The sequence below is a fragment of the Nicotiana tomentosiformis genome, chromosome 6 (genome assembly GCF_000390325.3).
Source record: "Nicotiana tomentosiformis chromosome 6, ASM39032v3, whole genome shotgun sequence".
NCBI lineage: Eukaryota > Viridiplantae > Streptophyta > Magnoliopsida > Solanales > Solanaceae > Nicotiana > Nicotiana tomentosiformis.
Window position 1 is genome coordinate 13,443,415 of NC_090817.1, and position 26,222 is coordinate 13,469,636.

The window sequence follows — 26,222 nt, forward strand, 5'->3', positions numbered from 1 at the left end:
GAGAGAATAGAATAACAAAAATTTAGTTTCCGGAATCAATAAATTCGCACTCGGCACTCGCACTTAGTATGTACCTGTGCTCACTAAGGGTGTGTACAGACTCCGGAAGGGCTCCTTCAGCCCAAGCGCTATAACAAGGCAATCATGGCATATAACAATGAAATATTATGCGGCGTGCAGCCTGATCCCATAAATACCCTCACAATCAGGCCCCCGGCCTCACTCAATCATCAACCTCTCCAGTCTCTCGGGCTCTCATAAATCATGATAAGCAACCCAAACAGCAATGATATAATGCATAAATAATGAACAATAGAGACTGAGATGAAATATGTAAGTAAAACTGTGATTGAGTGCAAAACAATAATTTAGCAGATAATTCAACAAGTACATGACCTTTGTAGGTCCCTACAGTATAAACACATATTTTAAACATGATTTATAGATTAGTTTCTCTAATACGTAAAAAATGTACGGATATCAATAGATTATTCAACCACACAGTTCCATGAAATTTATCAAGTCACAATTCCTACGGTGCATGCCTACATGCCCGTCACCTAGCATGTGTGTCACCTCAAAACCAATCACATATCACCGAATCCGGGGTTTCATACCCTCAGTACCAATTTTAGAACTGTTACTTACCTCAAACCGTGTAATTCTTTATTCTGCTATGCTTTTTCCTCGCGAATCGGCCTCCGAACGCCTTGAATCTAGTTACAATTAGTTCGATTCAGTCAATACAAATTATAGGAATTCCAAATGAAAATACTAATTTTCTAACAAAAATCTGAAATTGCACTAAAATATCATCCGTGGGGCCCATATTTCGAAACCCGACAAAAGTTATAAAACATGAACGCGCATTCAACCGCGAGTCCAACCATACTAATTTTACCAAATTCCGACATCAACTCGATCCTCAAATCCTCAAATCTTATTTTCAAATCCTTATGCCCAATTCCTCAAATTTCACCTCAAAAATATGTAATCTAGTTGGAATTATCCGTGATAATTCAATATTATTGACTAACAGTGATAACAAGTGACATACCTCGAGATTTCCCGTGATTTCTCGCTCAAAAATCGTCCCAAGCCCGTGTTGGAAATGTCCAAAAATGACAAAACTCGGAACCCCTTCGAAATGTATACTGTCCAGGGGTTTTGCACCTGCGACTCACTTAGTTGCTTCTGCGGTCTCGCAGGTGTGAGAAACCAGCCGCTTTTGCGACTGCCTCCGCTTCTGCGGACAAGAAGTTCGCTTCTGGGAAGAAGCATCCTCTTCTGTGGTTTTGCCCAGCTTCCCTTGCCTCCGCATCTGCGACCTCGGTGTCGCTTCTGCGGACTCGCTTATGAGATGCCAGGCTCGCACCTGCGAGCCAATTTCCGCAGGTGCGATTGCATCAGTAGGCACCAGCAAGTTTCAATTGTTTTAAGTCTAAATTTGATCCGTTAACCATCCGAAACTCACCCGAGGCCCCCGGGACCTCACACAAATATACCAATAAGTCCCAAAATATCATACGAACTTAGTCGAATCTCTAAATCACATCAAACAATGCTAAAATTACAAATCATACCCTGATTCAAGCTTAATGAAACTAAGAATTTTTAACTTCTACATTCGATGCTGAAACCTATCAAATCAACTCCGATTAACTTTAAATTTTGCACACAAGTCATAAATGACATAACGGACCTACTCCAATTTTTAGAATCGGATTCCGACGCTGATATCAAAAAGTCAACTCCTCGGTCAAACTTCCAAGCTTAAATTTTTATTTTAGCCATTTCAAGCCTAATTTAAATATGGACTTCCAAATAATTTTTCGGACACGCTTCAAAGTCCAAAATCACCATACAGAGCTATTGGAATCATAAAAATTCTATTCCGGGGTTGTTTACATATAAGTCAACATCCGATCAACCTTTTCAATTTAAGTTTTCATCTTGGAGATTAAGTGTCTTAATTCATTTCAAAACCCCATCAGACCCGAACCAATTATCCCGGCAAGTCACTTAACAACTGTAAAACATAAATTGATTATTAAATAGGGGAATGAGATTGAAATACTCAAAACGATCGGTCGGGTCGTTACATTTAAATGAGTCAAAGAAAGTAGCAAAAGTAAACAAATATCGTACTTATTCAATGCAGCAGCGATACTTATTGCAATTACATAACTAAAAAATTAGTACCTTTGGTAGTATCTTTGAAATTCGGAAAAAGGCCAAAAATACACTTAAACTTTAGAAAATAGAGCATTATTGTCCACCGTTTGCTTTTGGGCCAAAAAATTACCCCCATCGTTAGTCAAATGGAGCACAAATACCTCCAACTCAAATTTGACCAGATTTAAAAAGATTTTTTTTTTAATGAAATAAGATCCAGCTCGATCAAAGCCCTGCCCAACCCCACTGACTAGATTAAAAACATCTCTCCCCCCTCTCTCTCTCTCTCTCGTTGCTGAGCAAATGGAAGATTTGCTGGGGGTTGTCGGTGCAGGAGTTCCTCCAAGAGTTCTTGCGGCCATTGGAGCCAATTCCAAGCAATGAAAATGAACATTTAACGAGCTAATTAATCCAAGACTCCCCTGTAGCCAGAATATATGGCACTCATGTCTCAAGTTTAATTTATTTTTGTGTCATTTTGTTTGATTATGATTTATTTGAATATTTTATTCTATTTAAATCAATATTTGAATGTTCTCGTAATCAGGTACTTTTTTGTTCACTCAGTTATGCACTTGTTGATAGAAATACAGTGTTGTCTGATAGAGTACCTGTTAGGGGTCGTCTGGTTGAAAATAGATTATTCTTGGATTATTTATCCCCGGATTAGTTATTCCATTCTTTTATAGGGATAAAAAAATACTACATATTCCGGGATTAGTTGTACACAATTTTATCCCAACCAAATATGATATAAACTCATCTTAAATTTAATACCGAGATTAATTATTCATTATCCCTCGTACCAAACAAGCCCTTAATGTCCCCGTAGTTCTTGTATTCACTTTTTCAGAAAGACTTATAAAAAATGTGGTTCCTAAGTTAGATTTGTTGTTTTTGTGTGAAGTAAAGAGACCCAAATAGTGAATAGTATAATCTATGACCTTACAGCGGAGCTTGGTTTTGCTAGTTTGGATAAAGTTAAGTGGCATTTTTTTGTAGTGAGGAAATAAAATGCCAGGAGGACTAGACACAATTATAATGTTTTCATACTATTCTTCATTGGTAAATCTCCGCCTTTTGCTCTAAATTTCAGCAAGACTAGTTGGAAATTGTGGGTTTTGATTCTCTGAGCAAGAAAGGCATTGGATATATGAGTTGGCAGGGCTTTGTCCAAGCGGGAGCTTATTTCAGCAAAAAGATTTCTTTTTAAATCTGGTCAAATCTGAGTTGGAGGTCTGTTAGGAAAGAGTGGTATATGTGCTCCATATAGGGAAAATTTTAGTTTAGCAATTAAAAAATATTTTAGTAGAGAACATTTTTAGGAATGATGACATTCAGGACAAGGTGGAGTGGTATGGTTCGGGCATGTGAAGAGGAAAGACACAAATGCTCCCGTAAGGAAGTGTGAGAGGTTGTCCTTGGAAGGTATAAAGAGATATAGAGGTAGGCCAAAGAAGTATTGGGGAGAGGCGATTAGACAGGACATGGTGCTGTTTCAGCTTACCGAGGACATAACTTTTGATAAGAGGGTATGGATGTCGAGCATTAGGATAGAAGGTTAGTAGCTAGCCGAGCGTTGATTTTTTCCATACATGTAGTTTTAGTATTAGTTTAGTATTTTTCTTATTTTTACATTGCTATTACTATATGTTGTTTTCTTATTATCTTTCGCTTCGGATTTCTTTGTATTTTGTTGTTGTTATTGTATATTGCCACTGCTTCTTTTCATCTTTCTATCAGCCAAGGGTCTATCTGAAATATACTCTCCCTTCTTAAGGTAGGGGTAAGATCTACATACATACTACCCTCCTCAGACCGGACTTGTGGCAGCTCCATGAAAATCATAGATTTTGCATCAATACTTATGGCAACTATAGCACTAAATACCACCAAACCTATAGTAGCATCTTTGAACTTGGAGAGTTGTTTAATCTGTACACCAACATTATAGTTAACGATTTTAAGCTTTGTATACTGATCATTAGTGTCCCGACCCAAAACCCATAGGCCGTGATCGGCACACTTGATCCATGATTTGCTAAGCACCAGATAATTCACAAACAGCTAATCGGATGCATGTATAGTTAAAATGGAAAGTAGACACAGAGTAAGAACATATAACTTCTAGTAGGATTAATGTCAGCCTATTTCCTAAAGCTGAACGGGAATAAGAGATAAATGAATGGAATTGCATAAAAATGAACTAGCAAATAAATAACAGAGTTCAATTTTATTCCAAAACTAAAAAGTGTCACATACATTGGGATAGAGGAATTACTTATTCAGTTGTTGCTTTGTGATTTTCCCACGTCGCAGAGAAAGTGTGTATAGGAACTAGGAAACTGAGCATTGACCATGAGCTTCATAAGACAGTGCAATATTGTTTAATGATATATGCCATCAAATGTGCAGGTGCACGAAGCATCCCGCAAGTATTCATTGCAATACAGGCATCTAGATGGACCAAGGAAGTCGAAATTTTTTAGAATATATCATCTGTGGGAAGCTTCAAGTAACTTGTACATGAAAAAAGATACTTTGAAGGGAATTCTATTATGCCAAATTTCAGAGTTTGCTTGAGAGTATTCTGATTCAGTTTGATTTACAGGTACAGAAACCAGCCGGATCAACAGTCCAAATTGGAGCTACTGATGCTTTCGGCTACTGGACTTTCGCTATCTAGGTGCTGCATTAGGGCTTGCTTCGCCTAGCAGCAAGATACTTGCTTTGCTCTCCCATAACCCTGTTTTTCATGGTTTAGGCTGCTCCCATTTCGCTCGCCTCTTTTGAACAGACTCCTTCAATAGAAAATTTGGTGTGCAAAGCTGCCCGGTTCACTAAGCTCCCGCTATGCGCGGGGTCTGGGGAAGGGCCGGACCACAAAGGTCTATTGTACGCAGCCTTATCCTGCATTTCTACAAAAGACTATTTCCACGACTCGAACCCGTGACCTCCTGGTCACATGGAAATAACTTTACCAGTTACGTCAAGGCTCTCCTTCAAAGCTCCAACCAACATTATTACTAAGTAGCAATAAGAAGAAAGAGTAGAGCAACTTGAAAATGGAAAATTTTCTGAATTTATTTAGCAAAGCTTAAGCAGTTTAAAGCACCGAGTTTACTAACAAGTCGATGTAGACGACCAGAGTAAAACAAGTCTAACTATGATAAATCCTCCAAATAAATATAGAGGATTCATAGAAAGGATCCCAGCTAGTTTCGGATTCTGGCCTAGTTAATATTTTGATCTAAATTAGACATCTAAGAGTAGCTAACAGAGTCTGGGGACTTAGAATTTTATTTGTTCCTCTTTTGTTCTTCTGTTGTTTTCATGCTTTTGCCATCATCATTTCCTTCTTTTGGGACTTCCGTTCTTCCACTCTCTTTTCGGTATCCTTCAGTGCTTTCCCATATATGCTTATCAACTGCAAAAACGAGAACTGTTTTTTCAGTTTGCATGAAACGAGAATGTAATCCGAGAAAAATTGATCATAAAAAAATTCCAAGGAAACCAACAGCATTCAAATGATCACAAGAAATGAGTCGCCACATAGGTGAAAAGATGAGTCACTGAGACTTCCCCCTAGTGACTCCTTAAATTCGCCATGAAAACCCTTACTTTTGCGACGACTAAAGGAGTCGCCACTAAAAGTTGATCACCGTTGGAAAACTTTATTTTTTGTAGTGAATATAAATGTGATTCTTAATATATTTTTAACAAATGCAAAGTAATACTATCAAATGCATTTCCCAGGAACTTACCTCGTCAAGTTCGTCAAGACTCAAAGTAAATGGAGGAGCCATATTTATGTAATCGCCAACACAACTTACCAACATCCCGTACTTCTCACACTGTGCTCCAAAATATGGACCAACACCTAAGTAAAGAATGAACAATTTCTCAAATTAAGCTTAGAATTTACTAAAAAGTATCAAATATATGCATGTACTATGATAAATAGTTTAAAATGACCTTCCATTTGAGTATTCGTCGATAGCTAACCTCACCGTTATACAATTGCTCAAATTTACTCCTAATGCTAACATAGGAGACACGTGGCAGGCCAGAAACTCAAACCCACCCCAAAATATAATATCCGGTTCTTTTACAAATTCACCCCTTAATTTAACCCATTATCTGACCCATACCCCCCCCCCCCCCCAAACAAATACATAATAATATGGACCAACAATCCCCATGTGTCCCCTCCATTAGTATTAGGGGCAAATTTGAGTAATTGTATAATAGTGAGGTTATCTATAGACGAATACTGAAATGGAGGGATTGTTTAAACTATTTCTCATAGTACAAGAATATATTTAGCCCTTATTCATAGAATTTAACTTAACCTCAGATAAGACGAGAGATATAAAACATACCCCATTCAGGAGGAAAGGGATCATTAGGAGATTTGTTATCTACAAACTCTGTAGAAAGTACCAAACCAATTCCCCTTATCTGAAAAAAAGAACAAAAAATATTTGATAAAAATAAAATAATTAATAGGTAATTAAGACATTTTAAGTAGCCTACTTCTATCATGATAATTACTATACCTCCCCGATTATGGGACTGTCGGAAAATGCTTTCAGACCTTCTTGGAACTTTGGTGATATTTTGTTCACTATCTCAATAATATTTCTTTCCCTGAAAAATAATTTGAATCTTTTTCAGTGCTTAAGCGGTATGTAAGTTCAATATCCAAGTTGGGAAACTACTGCCCCTCCATTTCAATATATATATCGTAGTTTGTCTCGCTACACAGTATAAGAATAAAATATGAATATCAAAACTTGTAATCTTAAACATGTAATAACATCTGTGTGGCTATAAATAGCTACTCATTAAGGATAAGATGAGAAGTTTAAGTTAAATTTTTTCTAGTTTTAAAAAGGAACCATTCTTTTTTAAATAGACTGAAAAGAAAATAAGGTCATATATATATAGTTGAAACAACAACAAAAAAAATCTCAGTGTAATCCAACAAGTAGGGTCTAGGAGGATAATGTGTACGCAGACCTTACCCCTACCGTGTGAAGGTAGATAGGCTATATCTGATAGACCCTCGACAAACTGAAACTAATAGAGTATTTTGTTAATTAGTGATTATCAAGTCAAATGTCGGGTCACTCAATTATACTACCAACAACAAGCAGTGATTGTTGAAAGTAAATTAGATGGGGATTGTTTTTCGAAAACAGATTTTCAGTCAGAAAAAGAAAGGTTACATACTTGTAGATCTTCAGTGCTTCCAAGGCAACCGCACACGCGACTGGATGCCCAGAATACGTAAATCCATGGGGAAAAGAACCTAGTTGCAAATATAAAAATAAAAACAAATGAAGAAGATTTGGTTAACAAAAAGAAGAGGATTTTATATCCTATCGAATTGATATTATCCTCACCAATTTTATTGCTTTCAGAATGTATAACATCAGAAACTTCAGGGCTTACAAGGACAGCACCAATTGGTATATATCCAGATGAAAGTGCCTGAAAGAACACTTAAAGGGATACATATCCGGAATTTAGATATAAGTTTCACTTCTACGCATCAGTAGTGTAAAAGATGATCAGCACCGCAGTCAAAAATTTATACAAGGAGATTCAAAGTAGCAATTCTTTAACCCTCGTTTCACGTCACTAGAATTTTCTCTTATGGTCAAGGAAATTTAACGGCTTATACTTAACCAAGAAAATCATTTTTATTCTATTTATACAGTATAATTTTTCATCAAAGAGGATTTAATATCCCTTCTTCAACCTAACTCCAAAATTAAAGATGACCTACAACAAAGAGTAAATGTCTATAATAACTCTAATTGATTACTCAAAAATTGCAATAGACAACCCTCGATAACATGTTAAAATACATTGATAGTATACAGATTCTTGAAATTTTTAATATTTTTGAATTAAAAGTAGGCTGTAATTTGCATAAATTGAACATAGCTATTTAATCTACCTTTGCTAAAGAGACAAGATCAGGTTTGATGTTGTACTTATCACAGCCAAACATTGTCCCAAGCCTTCCAAATCCACATATGACCTCATCCGCAATAAACAGAATGTCATACTTCTTGAGAACAACTTGGATCTAAAAATGAGTAGGAAGAGTTATTGCTTCAGCTATTTGTAAGTATAAACACTATGACGCTATATTCATTGTTTACTTTTTATCTGGTATACATGAATTATGTACTAATTATATATAATTATACATTTTATACACATATTATACATATATACATATATTTCTATCATTCTATCATGCATTTCATTTTCAATGCTTACAATAACTTAAATCCTTCTATCATGCATTTCATTAATCAAATATCAAAGAAAAGGCAGAGGGGAGGTGATGTATTGTTGCCCTATTCAACAATCTTTGTTAATACAAATTAAAAAGCTTATAATTCTTAGTTATTGTATATGTTTCTATCTATAAAATGAAAAGGAAATCTCACCTTATCAAAATAGCTTGCTGGAGGAGGTATGACACCTCCTCCCCCAATGACAGGTTCGGCAATAAAAGCAGCTACCTAAGTGAACGAGTAAATTAATCATCATCAGTTCACCACCTATATATAGTAACAATTTATATGTATCCGTTGTTTTCACCAAACCGTATCAATTTACCATGGTTAAATTATTTAATAAAGTGATAATATACATTGATTAATGACAACTGAGCGAGAAAAACCTATGCATATACACATATAATACGTATATTGATTTGGTGTAAACACTCACTGCGATTAAATTTGCAAAGGAAACACAATAAGCGATAAAAGTAGATGAAAATTACAGTTTCAGGTCCCTCTTTGAATATAATATTTTCCAAATTATTGGCCAACCTTGTCGAGAACTCTTCTTCCGTCTCACCTGACATGCAACATGTTAGTGGATACTTCTAGCAACTTACACCATACACAGGTGGACTCGGGATTTGAAATTGCAAATTGGCGGGGGCAATACTGCGGAATAAATATTTGAGCAAATGCTAAAGTGAAAATTGAATCAAGGCAGAACACTAAAAGTCAAGACGTTCCCCCCCCTCCCCACCTCCCCCCCAAGCCGACCAATACAACTGCCTAAGCATTAAGTTTTAGGGTGCCAATCAAAATATATACATGTTACATATATACATATATTTTTTCAGAAGTTACCGGGCCGATGACCCCCTTACCCAAAGAGTAGGTTCGCCTCTGACCATAAAAGATCAGCAAAGATGGACTCAAGATTAAACTTTATGGGTTCTAGATCTTATAATAACGATTTCATGTGTTAATAACTAAGTTTTAAATTTAATTATAGTACAAATTTAATTAATTTCTCTAACATATGGATTTGTACCAAAATTACTGATTTTCCCAAAAGATTAGGGTACAATAAGAAATAAGGATAAATAAATACCTGGCAGATGATATCGCCAATAATGAGGGCAGTCAGTGTGCAAAACAAATGAAGCTGGCAAATCGAATTTGTGATGTAGTGCAGGAATACTGCAAAATAAAATATTAGTATAAATAATTCTTGAAACAAATACTACATTCCTTCCATTTTATACCAGGTTCTTTTCTTTTTAATTTTTCATATTTGAAAACTCTTTTAGTTTTAACTTTTTTATTTTATCCTTAATAAAATGATCTTAATTAAAGCAATAGAAATATCATAACATTTTTTTAAGACCACAAATCTAAGGATACCTTTCAAAAACACCAAAACATTTTTTTTCAATAAACTCCGTATCAAATCAAATACTTCCATATAAAATAAAAAAGTATATTACCCAGAGAGACTTGCGGAAATGAAAGTGGTCCCATGATATCTGTTTGAAGGTGACATATGAAAAATATTATGTAAGCCAAATGAAATAATATACAGAACACAACCAAACAATAATAATAATAATAATAATAATAATAATAATAATAATAATAATAATAATAATAATAATACTTAATAATAATAATAATAATAATAATAATAATAATAATAATACTTAATAATAATTATTATTATTATTATAATACTTAATAATAATAATAATAATACCTGTATTTTCTGTGCTATATCCAGAAAAGTGCTAGAGGTTATATTCAGAAAGAATTTATCAGGGAAAAATGGAACCGGTTTAAAACTTGGTTTTTTGAAACTTGTGCTTTACATAATCAAATTATGTATTTTGTTCCTTGGTTTATAACCACATATTTACCACTTTTTATAAAAGTTTTAGAAAGATCTTATAAAGACGGGAGTGGCAATATTACTAAAGCCATTTACCTTCCTCAAGCACCTTTTGTTTTACCTAATAATACAGGTATTACTTTTACTGTATTTCAAAAATTTATTGATGAAGATGTTGCTGCAGTCAGCATCGCAGAAATTAATAAATTAATTTCTCAAAATAATTATTTGAGCTTATATGTTAAAGTTTTGGGAGAACATATTAGTTTTTTTGTTAAAAAACTTGATGATTTAACAGTTTTGATAAAAGAAATGAGTACTAGCAAGAAAATAACTGATATTGCCTCTACTTCAGGAAGCAAATCAGGAGATAAAATTGTTCTTACTCATATTCAAAGACCTCCTGATATTCAGAATTTTAAATTTAAATCTTTTGATGACTTAGAAAAACTTCTTGATAAAATATTATCCGGTTTGAATATTAAACCTATTGATTTATCAAAAGATTTTGCTGATAAAATGGATGCTACTTTTGATTATAAAAATGATGTTTTGTTAGAGTTTAATAAACTCAAAAGTTATCCCAAAAAGAATAATAAGTTTACTGATAGCAGATATGCTGATAAACCTAGAATGCAGACTTATTATTACAATCGTCCTACTCCTCAAGATGTTTTAATAGAGGAATGTGATTGGAATCAGACTAACACGTCTTACAGTGGTTCCGAAATTTATGAATGGAATCTTGATGGTTTGACTGATAGGCAATTATCTATTCTTGTACATAGAATGCTTATGTATGCAACTATCTGTAAAAGCGTAAAAAATACAGATAGAAATATTTGCAGAATGATCGTTGCAGGTTTTACTGGCCAACTGCGTGGCTGGTGGGATAATTATTTGACTGTCGAAGAAAGGGCAATAGTTATTAACGCTAAAGCCATTGACGAAGGAGTTGATAACTTAGGCATGGCCCTAGTGGCAAATAGAGAAGATGCCGTTTATACCCTTATTCTTACTATATTAGAACACTTTAATTGTAGATTTACCAACCAGAATGAGACTGTTCGTACTCTCCTTAATAGCCTTAGATGTAAGACTTTAAGTGAGTTTAGATGGTATAAAGACACTTTTATGAGTAGAGTGATGGAACTACCAGAAAATAAGCTTGAACATTGGAAAGCTAAGTTTATAGATGGCCTTCCCTCTTTATTTGCTGAAAGAGTTAGAAAGATTTTAAGAGGTAATTATGGTGAAATTCCATACAGAGATTATACCTATGGTAAGTTGATAGGAATTTTCACACAGGAAGGGTTAAACCTGTGCAATGAATTAAGATTGTCCAGACAGCTTAAAATGGATAAGCTTAAGGAAAGAAACCAATTAGGGGACTTTTGCACCCAGTTCGGTTTACCCGAGACTTCTACTCATAAGAAGAAGAAACATAAGTATCATAGATACCCCAACCAAGACAGTCCTTATAGGAGAAAGAGATCTAGATATAGATCCAAAGAAGAACGAGAAGCTAAGAAAGCCCATCGTAAGGCTACTAGATTTACCAAAAATAGGTCTAAGAGAGATCTAGCTGACATTAAGTGTTATAAGTGTGGTAAATTTGGCCATATAGCTCCGAATGATAAACTTCAAAAGCTGAAAACCTTAGGACTAGACGATGAGTTACGTGATAAGGTTTATGGTTTGTTATACACTTCTGGATCAGAATCGGATTATTATTCTGAGTCAGAATCCGAAGCTGAAATAGATTTACTTGATTTATCTGATAGTGATAAAAATTTTGATAATACTTGTACAACTTGCAAAGGTGATACATGTGCTTGTGATGATGAATTTTATAAATTACAATCACAATTTGAAAATTTGAATATGAAAACTATTACATGTGATAATGTAATAGAACTTTTAAAAGAAGTTACTGATAAAAAACTTCGTGAAAAAATTATTAATTTGGCCGCTAGTTCAAGTTCTAATTCAAATTCTAGTTTTGCAAAACCTTTTGAAAAAGAATTTGAATATTCTCCGCCTTATTCTTTACTAGAGGTTAATAACCGTCTTTTAAATAAAAATGCAACTCCATCAAGAGATTCTTCTTTCGATGATTTAAAAATTGAAGTTGAAAACTTGAAACGAGAGATCAAATCTCTTAAACAAAATCAAATGATTTGTGATCATAGGATTACTCAGATTGAGAAAATCAATTCTCCAGCTGAGAAATCTAATGATAAAAATAAAGGTATTTTTGAAAATGATATTGAAGAAAAACCTATTAGTTTTAATCCTAAACATGATATGTTTTTAGGAATGATGCAAATTATTACTGCTCATAAATGGTATATCAAATGTACTATTCTCATTGATAATAGTTTTTCAATTACAAACATTGCCATGATTGATAGTGGAGCAGATGTTAGCTGCATTCAAGAAGGTTTAATACCTACAAAATATTTTCAAAAAACTACTCATATGGTTAGATCTGCATCCGGACATGCTTTAGATATAAAGTATAAGCTTCCTAATACAGGTATTTGTCAGAATAAAGTCTGTATTCCTCACTTTTTTTTTGGTAAAAAATCAGTTATACCCTCCTATTATACTTGGAATACCGTTTATTAACGCTATTTATCCTTTTACTAGTATAGACTCGAAAGGTTTTACTGCTACCTATAAGGATAAAGAGATAAGTTATACTTTTGTTACAGATCCAGTAACTAGAGATATTAATGCTTTAATTGATATGAAGCAAAACCATGTTGATTCTTTACAATTAGAATTGTTTAGTATGAATATATTTGATAATTTAAATTTTACTAAAGTACAGGAAAAAATCAAATTAATTTCCGAGCAGATTGCTGTTGATATTTGTGCTGAGCATCCTAGTGCTTTTTGGAATCGAAAAAAGCATATTGTCACTCTTCCATATGAAGATAATTTCTCTGAGGATGATATTCCTACTAAATCTCGACCTTGTCAGATGAATGCAGAATTGGTAGAATTTTGCAAAAAAGAGATTGATAGTTGCTATCAAAGGGTTTGATAAAACCCTCAAAATCTCCTTGGTCTTGTACAGCTTTTTATGTTAATAACGCAGCTGAAAAGGAACGTGGTGTTCCTAGATTGGTCATTAATTATAAGCCCTTGAATAAATATTTGAAGTGGATTAGGTATCCTATTCCTAATAAAAGAGATTTATTGTCTAGATTATATGATGCCAATATATTTTCAAAATTCGATTTAAAATCTGGATACTGGCAGATTCAAATATTTAAAGAGCATACTTATAGAACTGCTTTTAATGTTCCATTTGGGCAATATAAATGGAATGTTATGCCTTTTGGTCTGAAAAATGCCCCTTCAGAATTCCAAAAAATTATGAATGATATTTTCAACCCCTATCTAGACTTCATCATTGTTTATATCGATGATATTTTGGTATTTTCCAAAACACTTGAAATGCATATTAAGCATTTAGTCATTTTCAAAAGAATTGTTATACAAAATGGTTTGGTTATCTCAAAACAAAAAATGAGTTTATTCCAAACTAACATTCGAATCTTAGGACATTATATTTGTTAAGGAAAAATTACTCCTATTCAAAGATCGATAGATTTTGCTTCAAAATTTTCCGATGTTATTACTGATAGAACTCAGTTACAAAGATTTTTGGGAAGTTTAAATTATATTTCGCCTTTTTATAAAGATTTGTCGCGTGATTTAGCCTCCTTATATGATAGGCTAAAAAAGAATTATAAAAATTCTTGGACTGATAGTCATACTACTTTGGTTAAAAATATTAAGCAACGTGTTAAATCTTTACCTTGCTTAACCCTTGCTAATCCTACATGGCAAAAGATTATAGAGACTGATGCGTCTAATATTGGTTACAAAGGAATTTTGAAACAGATAAATCCCAATAATAAACATGAATATCTGATTAGATTCTACTCTGGTAAATGGTCTGAAGCCCGAGAAAATATGTTACTGTGGCACATGAAATGTTAACCATAGTAAAATGTGTTTTAAAATTTCAGGACGACTTATACAATCAAAAGTTTTTGATAAAAACTGACGCACAATCTGTTAAATATATGTTTAACAAAGACTTTAAACATGATGCCTCGAAAATGATATTTGCAAGATGGCAGGCTCAATTAGCCCCTTTTGATTTTGAAATACAATATAAAAAGGGAATTGATAATTCTCTTCCAGATTTCTTATCCCGTGAATATTTACAGGATGGAACCCCCCTGGGGTAGGGGAAGAGGTAGAGGTTGGGGAAGATCATCCCCACAGTCCAGAGGAAGATCATCACTTTCAGGATCGTCATACGGATCCACATCAAACTCCCCAGTTATACAAATGGGAAGAAAGAGTTTAACCAATGAGAGGATATCTCTCAGAGAAGAATCATCGATCGGACCATCCGTCCATCTGGAAGATATTCCAGAAGACAGTCCGTTATACGCATATTTGCAGGCATATTTGACTGCTCAAAAACAGAAAGATATTTCTGCCAAGCAAAGTGATACTTTTGCTTCCATCACAAAAGATGACAATGATGATATCAAGTCATATGAGAAAGTGTCAAAAAAGGAAATGATATTTCTTTTAGAAAACTCTGACATTCAGAGAAAAGAAGAGCCGTGGAAGATATTCCAAAGGTATTTAATAAATGGGTTATATTATCCGGGTGAGTCATACAAAATCCGCTCCTATTATGAAATAATACTAACCAGTACTGGCAGTGCAGATTTTCAGCACTTTTCTGGATATAGCACAGACGAGAACGTTTATAACTTCTCGAAGATTATAATTAAACAGATTATATTTGTTGAAGACTGGGGTATATCCACAATGAAAGAAAGGCAGATAAGCCTTAACAAATCTAGAATGAATTTTACCTATTGGGATTATATCCAGGCATTTGATAAAGTGTTATACTACAATAATGATCGACACAAACATACTTGGTTTATTAAAGTATGTGCAAAGATATTTGCAGAGGCTGTTCCTAATTGGTTTTTGAACTAGTGGTCATACCACGGCCCGATAGTAAAATTTTTACTAGATCCATTTCTCAGGTTATACAAAGAATGGATAAAAATTTCCCCTTTTATAAATAACTTATATCACACAGATCATATCTGTTACCCAGATAAAATTAACCAGATTTATTTCTTTCTGGAATTCTCTATTCCCTGGATTCACAAATGGAATCCAGAAGTCGGATTCACCGAAGAACAAGTCCCATGCTTATACAGGACTTTTTACAACAACTTTTGGGATAAGTTAATGAAGAAGCATCCCAAAATAAAGACATTATATGGTCAAGAACTCTTGGACTCAATTGAAATAAAAATCCAAGAATATTCCAGCAAACCTCAGAAAGAGGTAATTGATGACAGTTCAGTCAGGCATATTGCCAGAAGGATCTCCTTTCAAGAAGGAGATAAAGCAGAGATGATAAATAATTACTTGGAAGAGGTCAAAAGAAATTTACTTCATTCCATTAATCAATATGAGAAATCAGACAATTCTATGCAGAGTGAAACCAGCAACGATGATATCGCTGAAGATTCTCAACCCTTTGAATTAGAGAAAATACTGTCTGATGAAGATTTGCAGAATGCGGAAGAATTCATCCGCAAAATGAAAGAAGCAGAAAAGAGACCAGCACAGTGAAATAGCTAGACCCCATAGCACAGTGAAGCCGCCGGACCCCACTTAAACAGTAGATACACTGTTCATCAATAGTAGATACACTGTTTCAATAGTAGAAATACTGTTTTGTATAGTAAAAATACTGTAACAGGGACCCACGGGACCCACTTTTTACTGTTCATAGATTCTTTTCTTTTCTATTTATACGTTTCATTCGTTCAGAAGAAAGGAAGCGAAGCGAGACCCTCTCTCTCTAAAACTCTCTTTCTCTCTCTAAAGTTGTAAGTAAGAGTTTGTAGCTGGTAGCTTGTAATAGAAGAACAAGAGTAAATAAAGTTTTCAGTTCTTCATCTTCAGGGCCTTGCATCTTGGCCACAAGGCATATGTTTTTTTCTTATTTAGTTTTTCTTCTAGTCTCTCCTATCTGGCCGTGACGATGTCCTGCTAAGAGACTTCATATCTATGTTGAGTATCTAACTTCTCTCCTATATAAACCATGAAAGAGACGGCATCTATTTAAATATAAATGAACTTTATATATAGAGTTTTGACTTGGTGTCAAGATGGTTGGTATAGTCTAATATAACACTGCTCTTATTGGCTTTGCCTTAGTGGTTTCGTCTAGCCAGCCGTGAACCTCAGCCCGATAAAAGAGTTAAAAGGGCATCTTCTTTCACGGTTAGAACTGTTAGACACATGAGCTCAATAAAAGTATGTATTATATTATGACAGACCCCTTGCTTGAGTAAAGGTTTTTAACCTTCCATACAGTCACTAAACTATATATAAAATTCAAGTATATTTTAATTCTTATATCCTTACTGATTGTGCAGATTACCGCCAGTCTTTAAATATAAGGGTACTGAATTGGCTAGATTAAGAATTCTCAAGTATGTTAAAATAGAAATCTTTAACTGGTGAAAACCTTCCAGACATATAAATGTCAGATGTGAGGTGTGAAACAAGTCTAGTTCCCGGTCAAACGGTGATTTCTGTTTTAATTTAATTGAGAAGGCATGGCGGATTACCGCCCGCCACTTGATCCTGTTAAATTTTTTTAGCACTTTTCTGGATATAGCACAGACGAGAACGTTTATAACTTCTCGAAGATTATAATTAAACAGATTATATTTGTTGAAGACTAGGGTATATCCACAATGAAAGAAAGGCAGATAAGCCTTAACAAATCTAGAATGAATTTTACCTATTGGGATTATATCCAGGTATTTGATAAAGTATTATACTACAATAATGATCGACACAAATATACTTGGTTTATTAAAGCATGTGCAAAGATATTTGCAGAGGCTATTCCTAATTGGTTTTTGAACTGGTGGTCATACCACGGCCCGACAGTAAAAATTTTACCAGATCCATTTCTTAGGTTATACAAAGAATGGATAAAAATTTCCCCTTTTATAAACAACTTATATCACACAGATCATATCTGTTACCCAGATAAAATTAACCAGATTTATTTCTTTCTGGAATTCTCTATTCCCTGGATTCATAAATGGAATCCAGAAGTCGGATTCACCGAAGAACAAGTCCCATGCTTATACAGGACTTTTTACAACAACTTTTGGGATAAGTTAATGAAGAAGGATTCCAAAACAAAGACATTATATGGTCAAGAACTCTTGGACTCAATTGAAATAAAAATCCAAGAATATTCCAGCAAACCTCAGAAAGAGGTAATTGATGACAGTTCAATCAGGCATATTGCCAGAAGGATCTCCTTTCAAGAAGGAGATAAAGCAGAGATGATAAACAATTATCATCAGAGCCTAGGTACTTTCATGGTATATATAAGATAGATATGAAATATTCGATATAGATATGTTTCTAAAATATGGATTTAGGAGAAACTAGTATGAAAAATACTAGGTTGGAAGAGGTAGATATACCTCAAAACCTTGATTTGTTAAACAAATGGACTATTCCTAAAGTCCCTATTAGAACAATATATGATTATGGATGGTTTGATAAACTCTCTTCTAAACAACTTGTTAAAACAACTGAGCAATCTTTAGTTTTGAATTCGTCTGAACAGACTATTCGTTTGTTAAACAAGCATGATATAGATGTTTATAAACACCAGTATAATTATTTGCATATTGGTGTGGTACAAATAGCTTTTAAGTCATTAACCCTTAAAGGGTTACCAGAGACGTTTTTAGCCGCTCTTAGAGATGCTAGAAATCTGAATTTCAGACAGTCTCTAATGGGTTCTATTGAATCTACTGTTGCCTACGGCCCAGTATATTTTAATACTCAACCCAATCTACAATTATCTTTATCTGATGTTAATATACTTGATGCATTAACATTAAATGTAAAAATGCATGGTTATAATTATGCGCCTGGTTCTGAACTTATATGTTTATCGTATAGGATTTATTTCAAATTGCTATCTATGTTAAACCCCAGATGTAAATTATATGATACATCTGATCAGACTATTTTAGTGGAAACGAATTTTGCAAAGTCTAAGGTCACCACGAGGAGACCTATTAAGTGGGAGAAAATTAATTTTCCAACTACATGGACTTTGGATTCGGTTATATCCCCCAGTCAGATAACTGATCCTGTCAGTAATACTGAGTATTCTCATATTACTCAAAATCCGGATGGAAGGATTTACATTCAGTTTGACGATAATAGTTCCACTTATAGTAGACAGTCATTTTCTAATAATAGACTGTTACCTACTATTAGTTCTAATTATAATAGACATTCTTTTACAAATCATAGACTATTACCCGATATTCAACATATTTCTCCTGTTGAACCAGTCTATGGACCAGCTAGAAGTCGTGTTGCATCTTTGCAAAAATATTCTACAAAAGTAGGTGATAAGCCAGTTGAAAGGGTTAAGATTAACCCCAAGACAAATATTATTCAGAAAAATGATAATATTTCTAATAAGGATATTCCTTCTGCATCCGAGATGGATTTTGACCCAAATGATGTTTAAATAATTCCACACCAAATTGATTTTAGTCCTGGATCACAAGCTAGAGGTTATATTCAGAAAGAATTTTTCAGTGAAAAATAGAACCGGTTTAAAACTTGGTTTTTTGATACTTATAGTAAAGAGGATTTAAACAATATTTCTCAAGAATTTTATGAAACTTGTTCTTTACATAATCAAATTATGTATTTTGTTCCTTGGTTTATAACCACACATTTACCACTTTTTATAAAAGTTTTAGAAAGATCTTATAAAGACGGGAGTGGCAATATTACTAAAGCCATTTACCCTCCTCAAGCACCTTTTGTTTTAAGTAATAATACAGGTATTACTTTTACTGCATTTCAAAAATTTATTGATGAAGATGTTATTGCAGTCAGCATCGCAGAAATTAATAAATTGATTTTTTAAAATAATTATTTGAGCTTATATGTTAAAGTTTTGGGAGAACATATTAGTTTTCTTGATAAAAAACTTGATGATTTAACAGTTTTGATAAAAGAAATGAGTACTAGCAAGAAAATAACCGATATTGCCTCTACTTCAGGAAGCAAATCAGGAGATAAAATTGTTCTTACTCATATTCAAAGACCCCCTGATATTCAGGATTTTAAATTTAAATCTTTTGATGACTTAGAAGAACTTCTTGATAAAAAGTTATCCGGTTTGAATATTAAACCTATTGATTTATCAAAAGATTTTGCTGATAAAATGGATGCTACTTTTGATTATAAAAATGATATTTTGTTAGAGTTTAATAAACTCAAAAGTTATCCCAAAAAAAATAATAAGTTTACTGATAGCAGATATGCTAATAAACCTAGTATGCAGACTTATTATTACAATCGTCCTACTCCTCAAGATGTTTTAATAGAGGAACGTGATTGAAATTAGACTAATACGTCTTATAGTGGTTCCGAAATTTATGAATGGAATCTTGATGATTTGACTGATAGGCAATTAACTATTCTTGTACATAGAATGCTTATGTATGCAACTATCTGTAAAAGCGTGAAAAATACAGATAGAAATATTTGCAGAATGATTGTTGCAGGTTTTACTGGCCAACTGCGTGGCTGGTGGGATAATTATTTGACTGTCGAAGAAAGGGCAATAGTTATTAACGCTAAAGCCATTGACGAAGGAGTTGATAACTTAGGCATGGCCCTAGTGGCAAATAGAGAAGATGTCGTTTATACCCTTATTCTTACTATATTAGAACACTTTAATGGTAGATTTACCAACCAGAATGAGACTGTTCGTACTCTTCTTAATAGCCTTAGATGTAAGACTTTAAGTGAGTTTAGATGATATAAAGACACTTTTATGAGTAGAGTGATGGAACTACCAGAAAATAAGCTTGAACATTGAAAAGCTAAGTTTATAGATGGCCTTCCCTCTTTATTTGCTGAAAGAGTTAGAAAGATTTTAAGAGGTAGTTATGGTAAAATTTCATACAGAGATTATACCTATGATAAGTTGATGGGAATTTGCACACAGGAAGGGTTAAACCTGTGCAATGAATTAAGATTGTCCAGACAGCTTAAAATGGATAAGCTTAAGGAAAGAAACCAATTAGGGAACTTTTGCACCCAGTTCGGTTTACCCGAGACTTCTACTCATAAGAAGAAGAAACATAAGTATCATAGATACCCCAACCAAGTTAGTCCTTATAGGAGAAGGAGATCTAGATATAGATCCAAAGAAGAACGAGAAGCTAAGAAAGCCCATCGTAAGGCTACTAGATTTACCAAAAATTGGTCTAAGAGAGATCTAGCTGACATTAAGTGATATAAGTGTGGTAAATTTGGCCATATAGCTCCGAATTGTAAGCTTCAAAAGCTGAAAACCTTAGGACTAGACGATGAGTTACGTGATAAGGTTTATGGTTTGTTATACACTTCTGGATCAGAATCGGATTGTTATTCTGAGTCAGAATCCGAAGATGAAATAGATTTACTTGATTTATCTGATAGTGATAAAAATGTTGATAATACTTGTACAACTTGCAAAGGTGATACATGTGCTTGTGATGATGAATTTTATAAATTACAATCACAATTTAAAAATTTAAATATGAAAACTATTACATGTGGTAATGTAATAGAACTTTTAAAAGAAGTTACTGATGAAAAACTTCGCGAAAAAATTATTAATTTGGCTGCTAGTTCAAGTTCTAATTCAAGTTCTAGTTTTGCAAAACCTTTTGAAAAAGAATTTGAATTTATCAGAGTAGAATCTAATCAGATATTCATGTTTATTATTGGGATTTATCTATTTCAAAATCCCTCCGTAACCAATATTAGACGCACCAGTCTCTATAATCTTTTGCCATGTAGGATTAGCAAGGGTTAAGCAAGGTAAAGATTTAACACGTTGCTCAAAAGATTTAAATTTAAAATCCTGAATATCAGGGGGTCTTTGAATATGAGTAAGAACAATTTTATCTCCTGATTTGCTTCCTGAAGTAGAGGCAATATCAGTTATTTTCTTGCTAGAACTCATTTCTTTTATCAAAACTGTTAAATCATCAAGTTTTTTATCAAGAAAACTAATATGTTCTCCCAAAACTTTAACATATAAGCTCAAATAATTATTTTAAGAAATTAATTTATTTATTTCTGCGATGCTGACTGCAGCAACATCTTCATTAATAAATTTTTGAAATGCAGTAAAAGTAATACCTGTATTATTAGGTAAAATAAAAGGTGCTTGAGGAGGGTAAATGGATTTAGTAATATTGCCACTCCCATCTTTATAAGATCTTTCTAAAACTTTTATAAAAAGTGGTAAATATGTGGTTATAAACCAAGGAACAAAATACATAATTTGATTATGTAAAGCACAAGTTTCATAAAATTCTTGAGAAATATTGTTTAAATCCTCTTTACTATAAGTATCAAAAAATCAAGTTTTAAACCAGTTCCTTTTTTTACTGAAAAATTCTTTCTGAATATAACCTCTAGCTTGTGATCCGGGACTAAAATCAATTTGGTGTGAAATCATTTAAACATCATTTGGGTCAAAATCCATCTCGGACGCAGAAGGAATATCCTTATCAGAAATATTATCATTTTCCTGAACAATATTTGTTTTGGGGTTAATCTTAACCCTCTCAACAGGTTTATCACCTACTTTAGTAGAAATTGTGTGTAAAGATGCAGCACGATTTCTAGCTGGTCCATAGACTGGTTCAACAGGAGAAATATGTTGAATATCAGGCAACAGTCTACGATTGGTAAAGGAATATCTATTATAATTAGAACTAATAGCAGACAACAGTCTATTATTGGAAAATGACTGTCTATTATAAGTGGAACTATTATCATCAAACTGAATGCAAATCCTTCCATCCGGATTTTGAGTAATATGAGAATACTCAGTATAATACTTAATAATAATAATAATAATAATAATAATAATAATAATAATAATAATAATAATAATAATAATAATAATAATAATAATAATAATAATAATAATAATAATAATAATAATAATAATAATAATAATAATAATAATAATAATAATAATAATAATAATAATAATAATAATAATAATAATAATAATAATAATAATAATAATAATAATAATAATAATAATAATAATAATAATAATAATAATAATAATAATAATAATAATAATAATAATAATAATAATAATAATAATAATAATAATAATAATAATAATAATAATAATAATAATAATAATAATAATAATAATAATAATAATAATAATAATAATAATAATAATAATAATAATAATAATAATAATAATAATAATAATAATAATAATAATAATAATAATAATAATAATAATAATAATAATAATAATAATAATAATAATAATAATAATAATAATAATAATAATAATAATAATAATAATAATAATAATAATAATAATAATAATAATAATAATAATAATAATAATAATAATAATAATAATAATAATAATAATAATAATAATAATAATAATAATAATAATAATAATAATAATAATAATAATAATAATAATAATAATAATAATAATAATAATAATAATAATAATAATAATAATAATAATAATAATAATAATAATAATAATAATAATAATAATAATAATAATAATAATAATAATAATAATAATAATAATAATAATAATAATAATAATAATAATAATAATAATAATAATAATAATAATAATAATAATAATAATAATAATAATAATAATAATAATAATAATAATAATAATAATAATAATAATAATAATAATAATAATAATAATAATAATAATAATAATAATAATAATAATAATAATAATAATAATAATAATAATAATAATAATAATAATAATAATAATAATAATAATAATAATAATAATAATAATAATAATAATAATAATAATAATAATAATAATAATAATAATAATAATAATAATAATAATAATAATAATAATAATAATAATAATAATAATAATAATAATAATAATAATAATAATAATAATAATAATAATAATAATAATAATAATAATAATAATAATAATAATAATAATAATAATAATAATAATAATAATAATAATAATAATAATAATAATAATAATAATAATAATAATAATAATAATAATAATAATAATAATAATAATAATAATAATAATAATAATAATAATAATAATAATAATAATAATAATAATAATAATAATAATAATAATAATAATAATAATAATAATAATAATAATAATAATAATAATAATAATAATAATAATAATAATAATAATAATAATAATAATAATAATAATAATAATAATAATAGTAGTAGTAGTAGAGCATGGGTTGAGAAATCAGAGTACGCTTGTGCTTGAGCAATAAATTTCTTCTTCTTTGGTCTCCCAAGTGCATTGTTGTAATACCAAACTAGCTTCACCTACAAATTGACATGTATGGGTCAAAGATTATTTAATATCCTCGAAAATCTTTCCACAAAATGTCCTTGAGTTTGATAGATTGTGCAATTGAAGGGGAGTCTCGGGCAAATGGGCCACGGGTTCGAGCCGTGAAATCAGCCATTGATGTGTGCATTAGAATAGGCTGTTATATTACTCGAGGGTCATACCTTACGTGAACGTGAAATACTTTGTGTACTGTCTTTTATTTTGTGCAATTGAAGGTAAGGGTCAGTATCGTATCTCGCTACCATAAGATAGCTTTTTATATTAATAATAATAATAATATAATAATAATAATAGTAATAATAGTAGTAATTGTAGCAGCATTAAATAGTACTCTCTCCGTTTTAATTTATGTGAACCTGTTTGACTGAGCACGGAGTTTGAGAAAAAATGAAGACTTTTAGAATTTGTGGTCCTAAGCAAATCAAAAAAGGGCCAGAGTATTTGTGTGGTTATAAAAGCTTCTCATTAAGGGTAGAATTGTAAGTTTAAGCTAAATTCTTTCCAAATTTAGAAAGGGGTTATTCTTTTTGAAACGGACCAAAAAGGAAATAGTTTCACGTAAACTGGAATGGAGGGAGTAATAGTAGTAGTGATATCGGAAGGCAATAACCAAAACCTGAGTGTCATTGGCTTCTGATCCACTATTTGTGAAAAAAGCTTTCGCCATTTTATTTGCAGTAAACAAATCTATGAGCTCCTTTGCAAGATCCTGTATGTTTAAAAAAAAAAATTAACCTGTCATCTAAGTAAAATATAATAGCCAAATCTGGACATTAACTGCTCAACTGAGAGTTTGACATACCAAAGAAGGTTTTGTTGTACGATTCCAAAATGAATGGTAAAATGGCAATGTGTTGAGTTGTTTATTTGCAGCTTCAACAAGACGAGGCTCATTTCCCCCTACAATAAATTAATTAAATATACTCTGTCTAACAAGGTTAAATTTTTAGTAAATAAGATTGATCATATATTTCAACGTGGTATGTCCTGATTTCGTGATTTCGAATCTAACGCTATTCAATTTGAAAATGAATATGAAAAAAAAACCAACCCACACTTAAAAGATATATTGAAAACATAATTAAATAAATAAAAATATACTCGAACTTGCAAAATCTTATCTAAGGGATTGCAACGCACCTAAGGGATTGCACCACAAACCAGATAGAGTATCAAGGTACTTCTTCCCATTTATGTCATAAACATAGGAACCCTGTTCCAAATAACACAGATATTGTTAAATTAACACAAAACATTTCTCAAGTAAATAACCAATAGAAAGGTACAAATCTAACCTCCGACTTTTCTATAATTAAAGGACCCATATCACTCTGCCACCCAGCAGTGAAGGGTGCTAACATATCATGTCCTCCAAATCTGCAAATGTAAATACATTCTGGTTACTCATTATAACAGTAAAGTTATAAAATAAATTTTTTTGCGCCGAAGTAACTGAATCTTATGTGCTATAATAATAAGATCACTAAATTTTATCGCGAAACCACAAGACTATTTTTAACACATTAAAGTGATTGAAGAACTTACCTATTAGTAATTTTGGCCATTCCTTCAATATTTCTTGGAAATTATAACTATATCTGCTCTCTTCCTTTTTCAAGCTAAGATTTATTTTAGCCAAAGTCTGGAGAAAGTTGAGGAGAACAAAGAACAAGAGAGAACGATGAAGCAAGCAAAGAAATAAAGAACGAGAGATAGAGAGGTTGACAATCGATATGTATAAAGAAGGTAAAGATATATATATATATATATATATATATATAAAAGAAAAAAGGTGTGAGGGTCCATTGATTAGTTTAACTCATATTCACTACAACATAAAGATTTTTACATTATTATATTGTATTTACGGTTGTAACAAGTAATTTGCCTAATTTTAAAAAATATCAAATCTAGATTTTTGTGGTTAGTTATATGTAGAAATCTTTTTGTAAAAATTCTTTTACTTGCTAGTGTATATAAGTTAAACTCCAATAATCCCATTGATATCATAATCCACTTTCAAGTTTCAACCACTAATTGTTAAACAAAATTTAATTATTTCAATACTAAATATTTTTAAAAAACAAGAAACAATCGATTACTTAATAATGTTTTTCAGCAAATTTACCGATTACTTAATAATGTTTTCTCAGCAAATTTACCATTCGTATCTATATTTGAATTTTATAGAGATTAATTGTTTGAACTGAAAGCAATAAGCTCTTATAGCTTAGTTGGCTAGAGCGTCCCCTTAGTTACGGGAGGTCCTGAGTTAAGT

The 26,222-nt window shown here is 31.6% G+C and overlaps 1 protein-coding gene across 2 annotated transcripts; it reads right to left on the reverse strand.

Annotated features, from left to right (window-relative positions):
• Positions 1-5,234: 5,234 nt before the first annotated feature.
• On the reverse strand, positions 5,235-25,671 carry LOC104094231 (vanillin aminotransferase). Of its 2 annotated transcripts, none has more exons than XM_070177132.1 (17): positions 25,490-25,671; positions 25,240-25,321; positions 25,085-25,157; positions 24,747-24,844; positions 24,561-24,653; positions 23,843-23,916; positions 9,971-10,009; positions 9,595-9,683; positions 8,987-9,063; positions 8,646-8,720; positions 8,144-8,275; positions 7,584-7,671; positions 7,411-7,489; positions 6,735-6,825; positions 6,558-6,636; positions 5,940-6,055; positions 5,235-5,602 (listed from the first exon to the last, which is right to left on the reverse strand). In XM_070177132.1, exons 1-17 carry the CDS (start codon positions 25,507-25,509, stop codon positions 5,507-5,509), a joined length of 1,401 nt encoding a protein of 466 aa, XP_070033233.1. In that variant the 5' UTR covers positions 25,510-25,671; the 3' UTR covers positions 5,235-5,506. The 2 variants fall into 2 exon arrangements, with proteins under 2 accessions (XP_070033233.1, XP_070033234.1); XM_070177133.1 differs by having other exon boundaries at positions 6,009-6,055; positions 25,490-25,659.
• Positions 25,672-26,222: the final 551 nt, after the last annotated feature.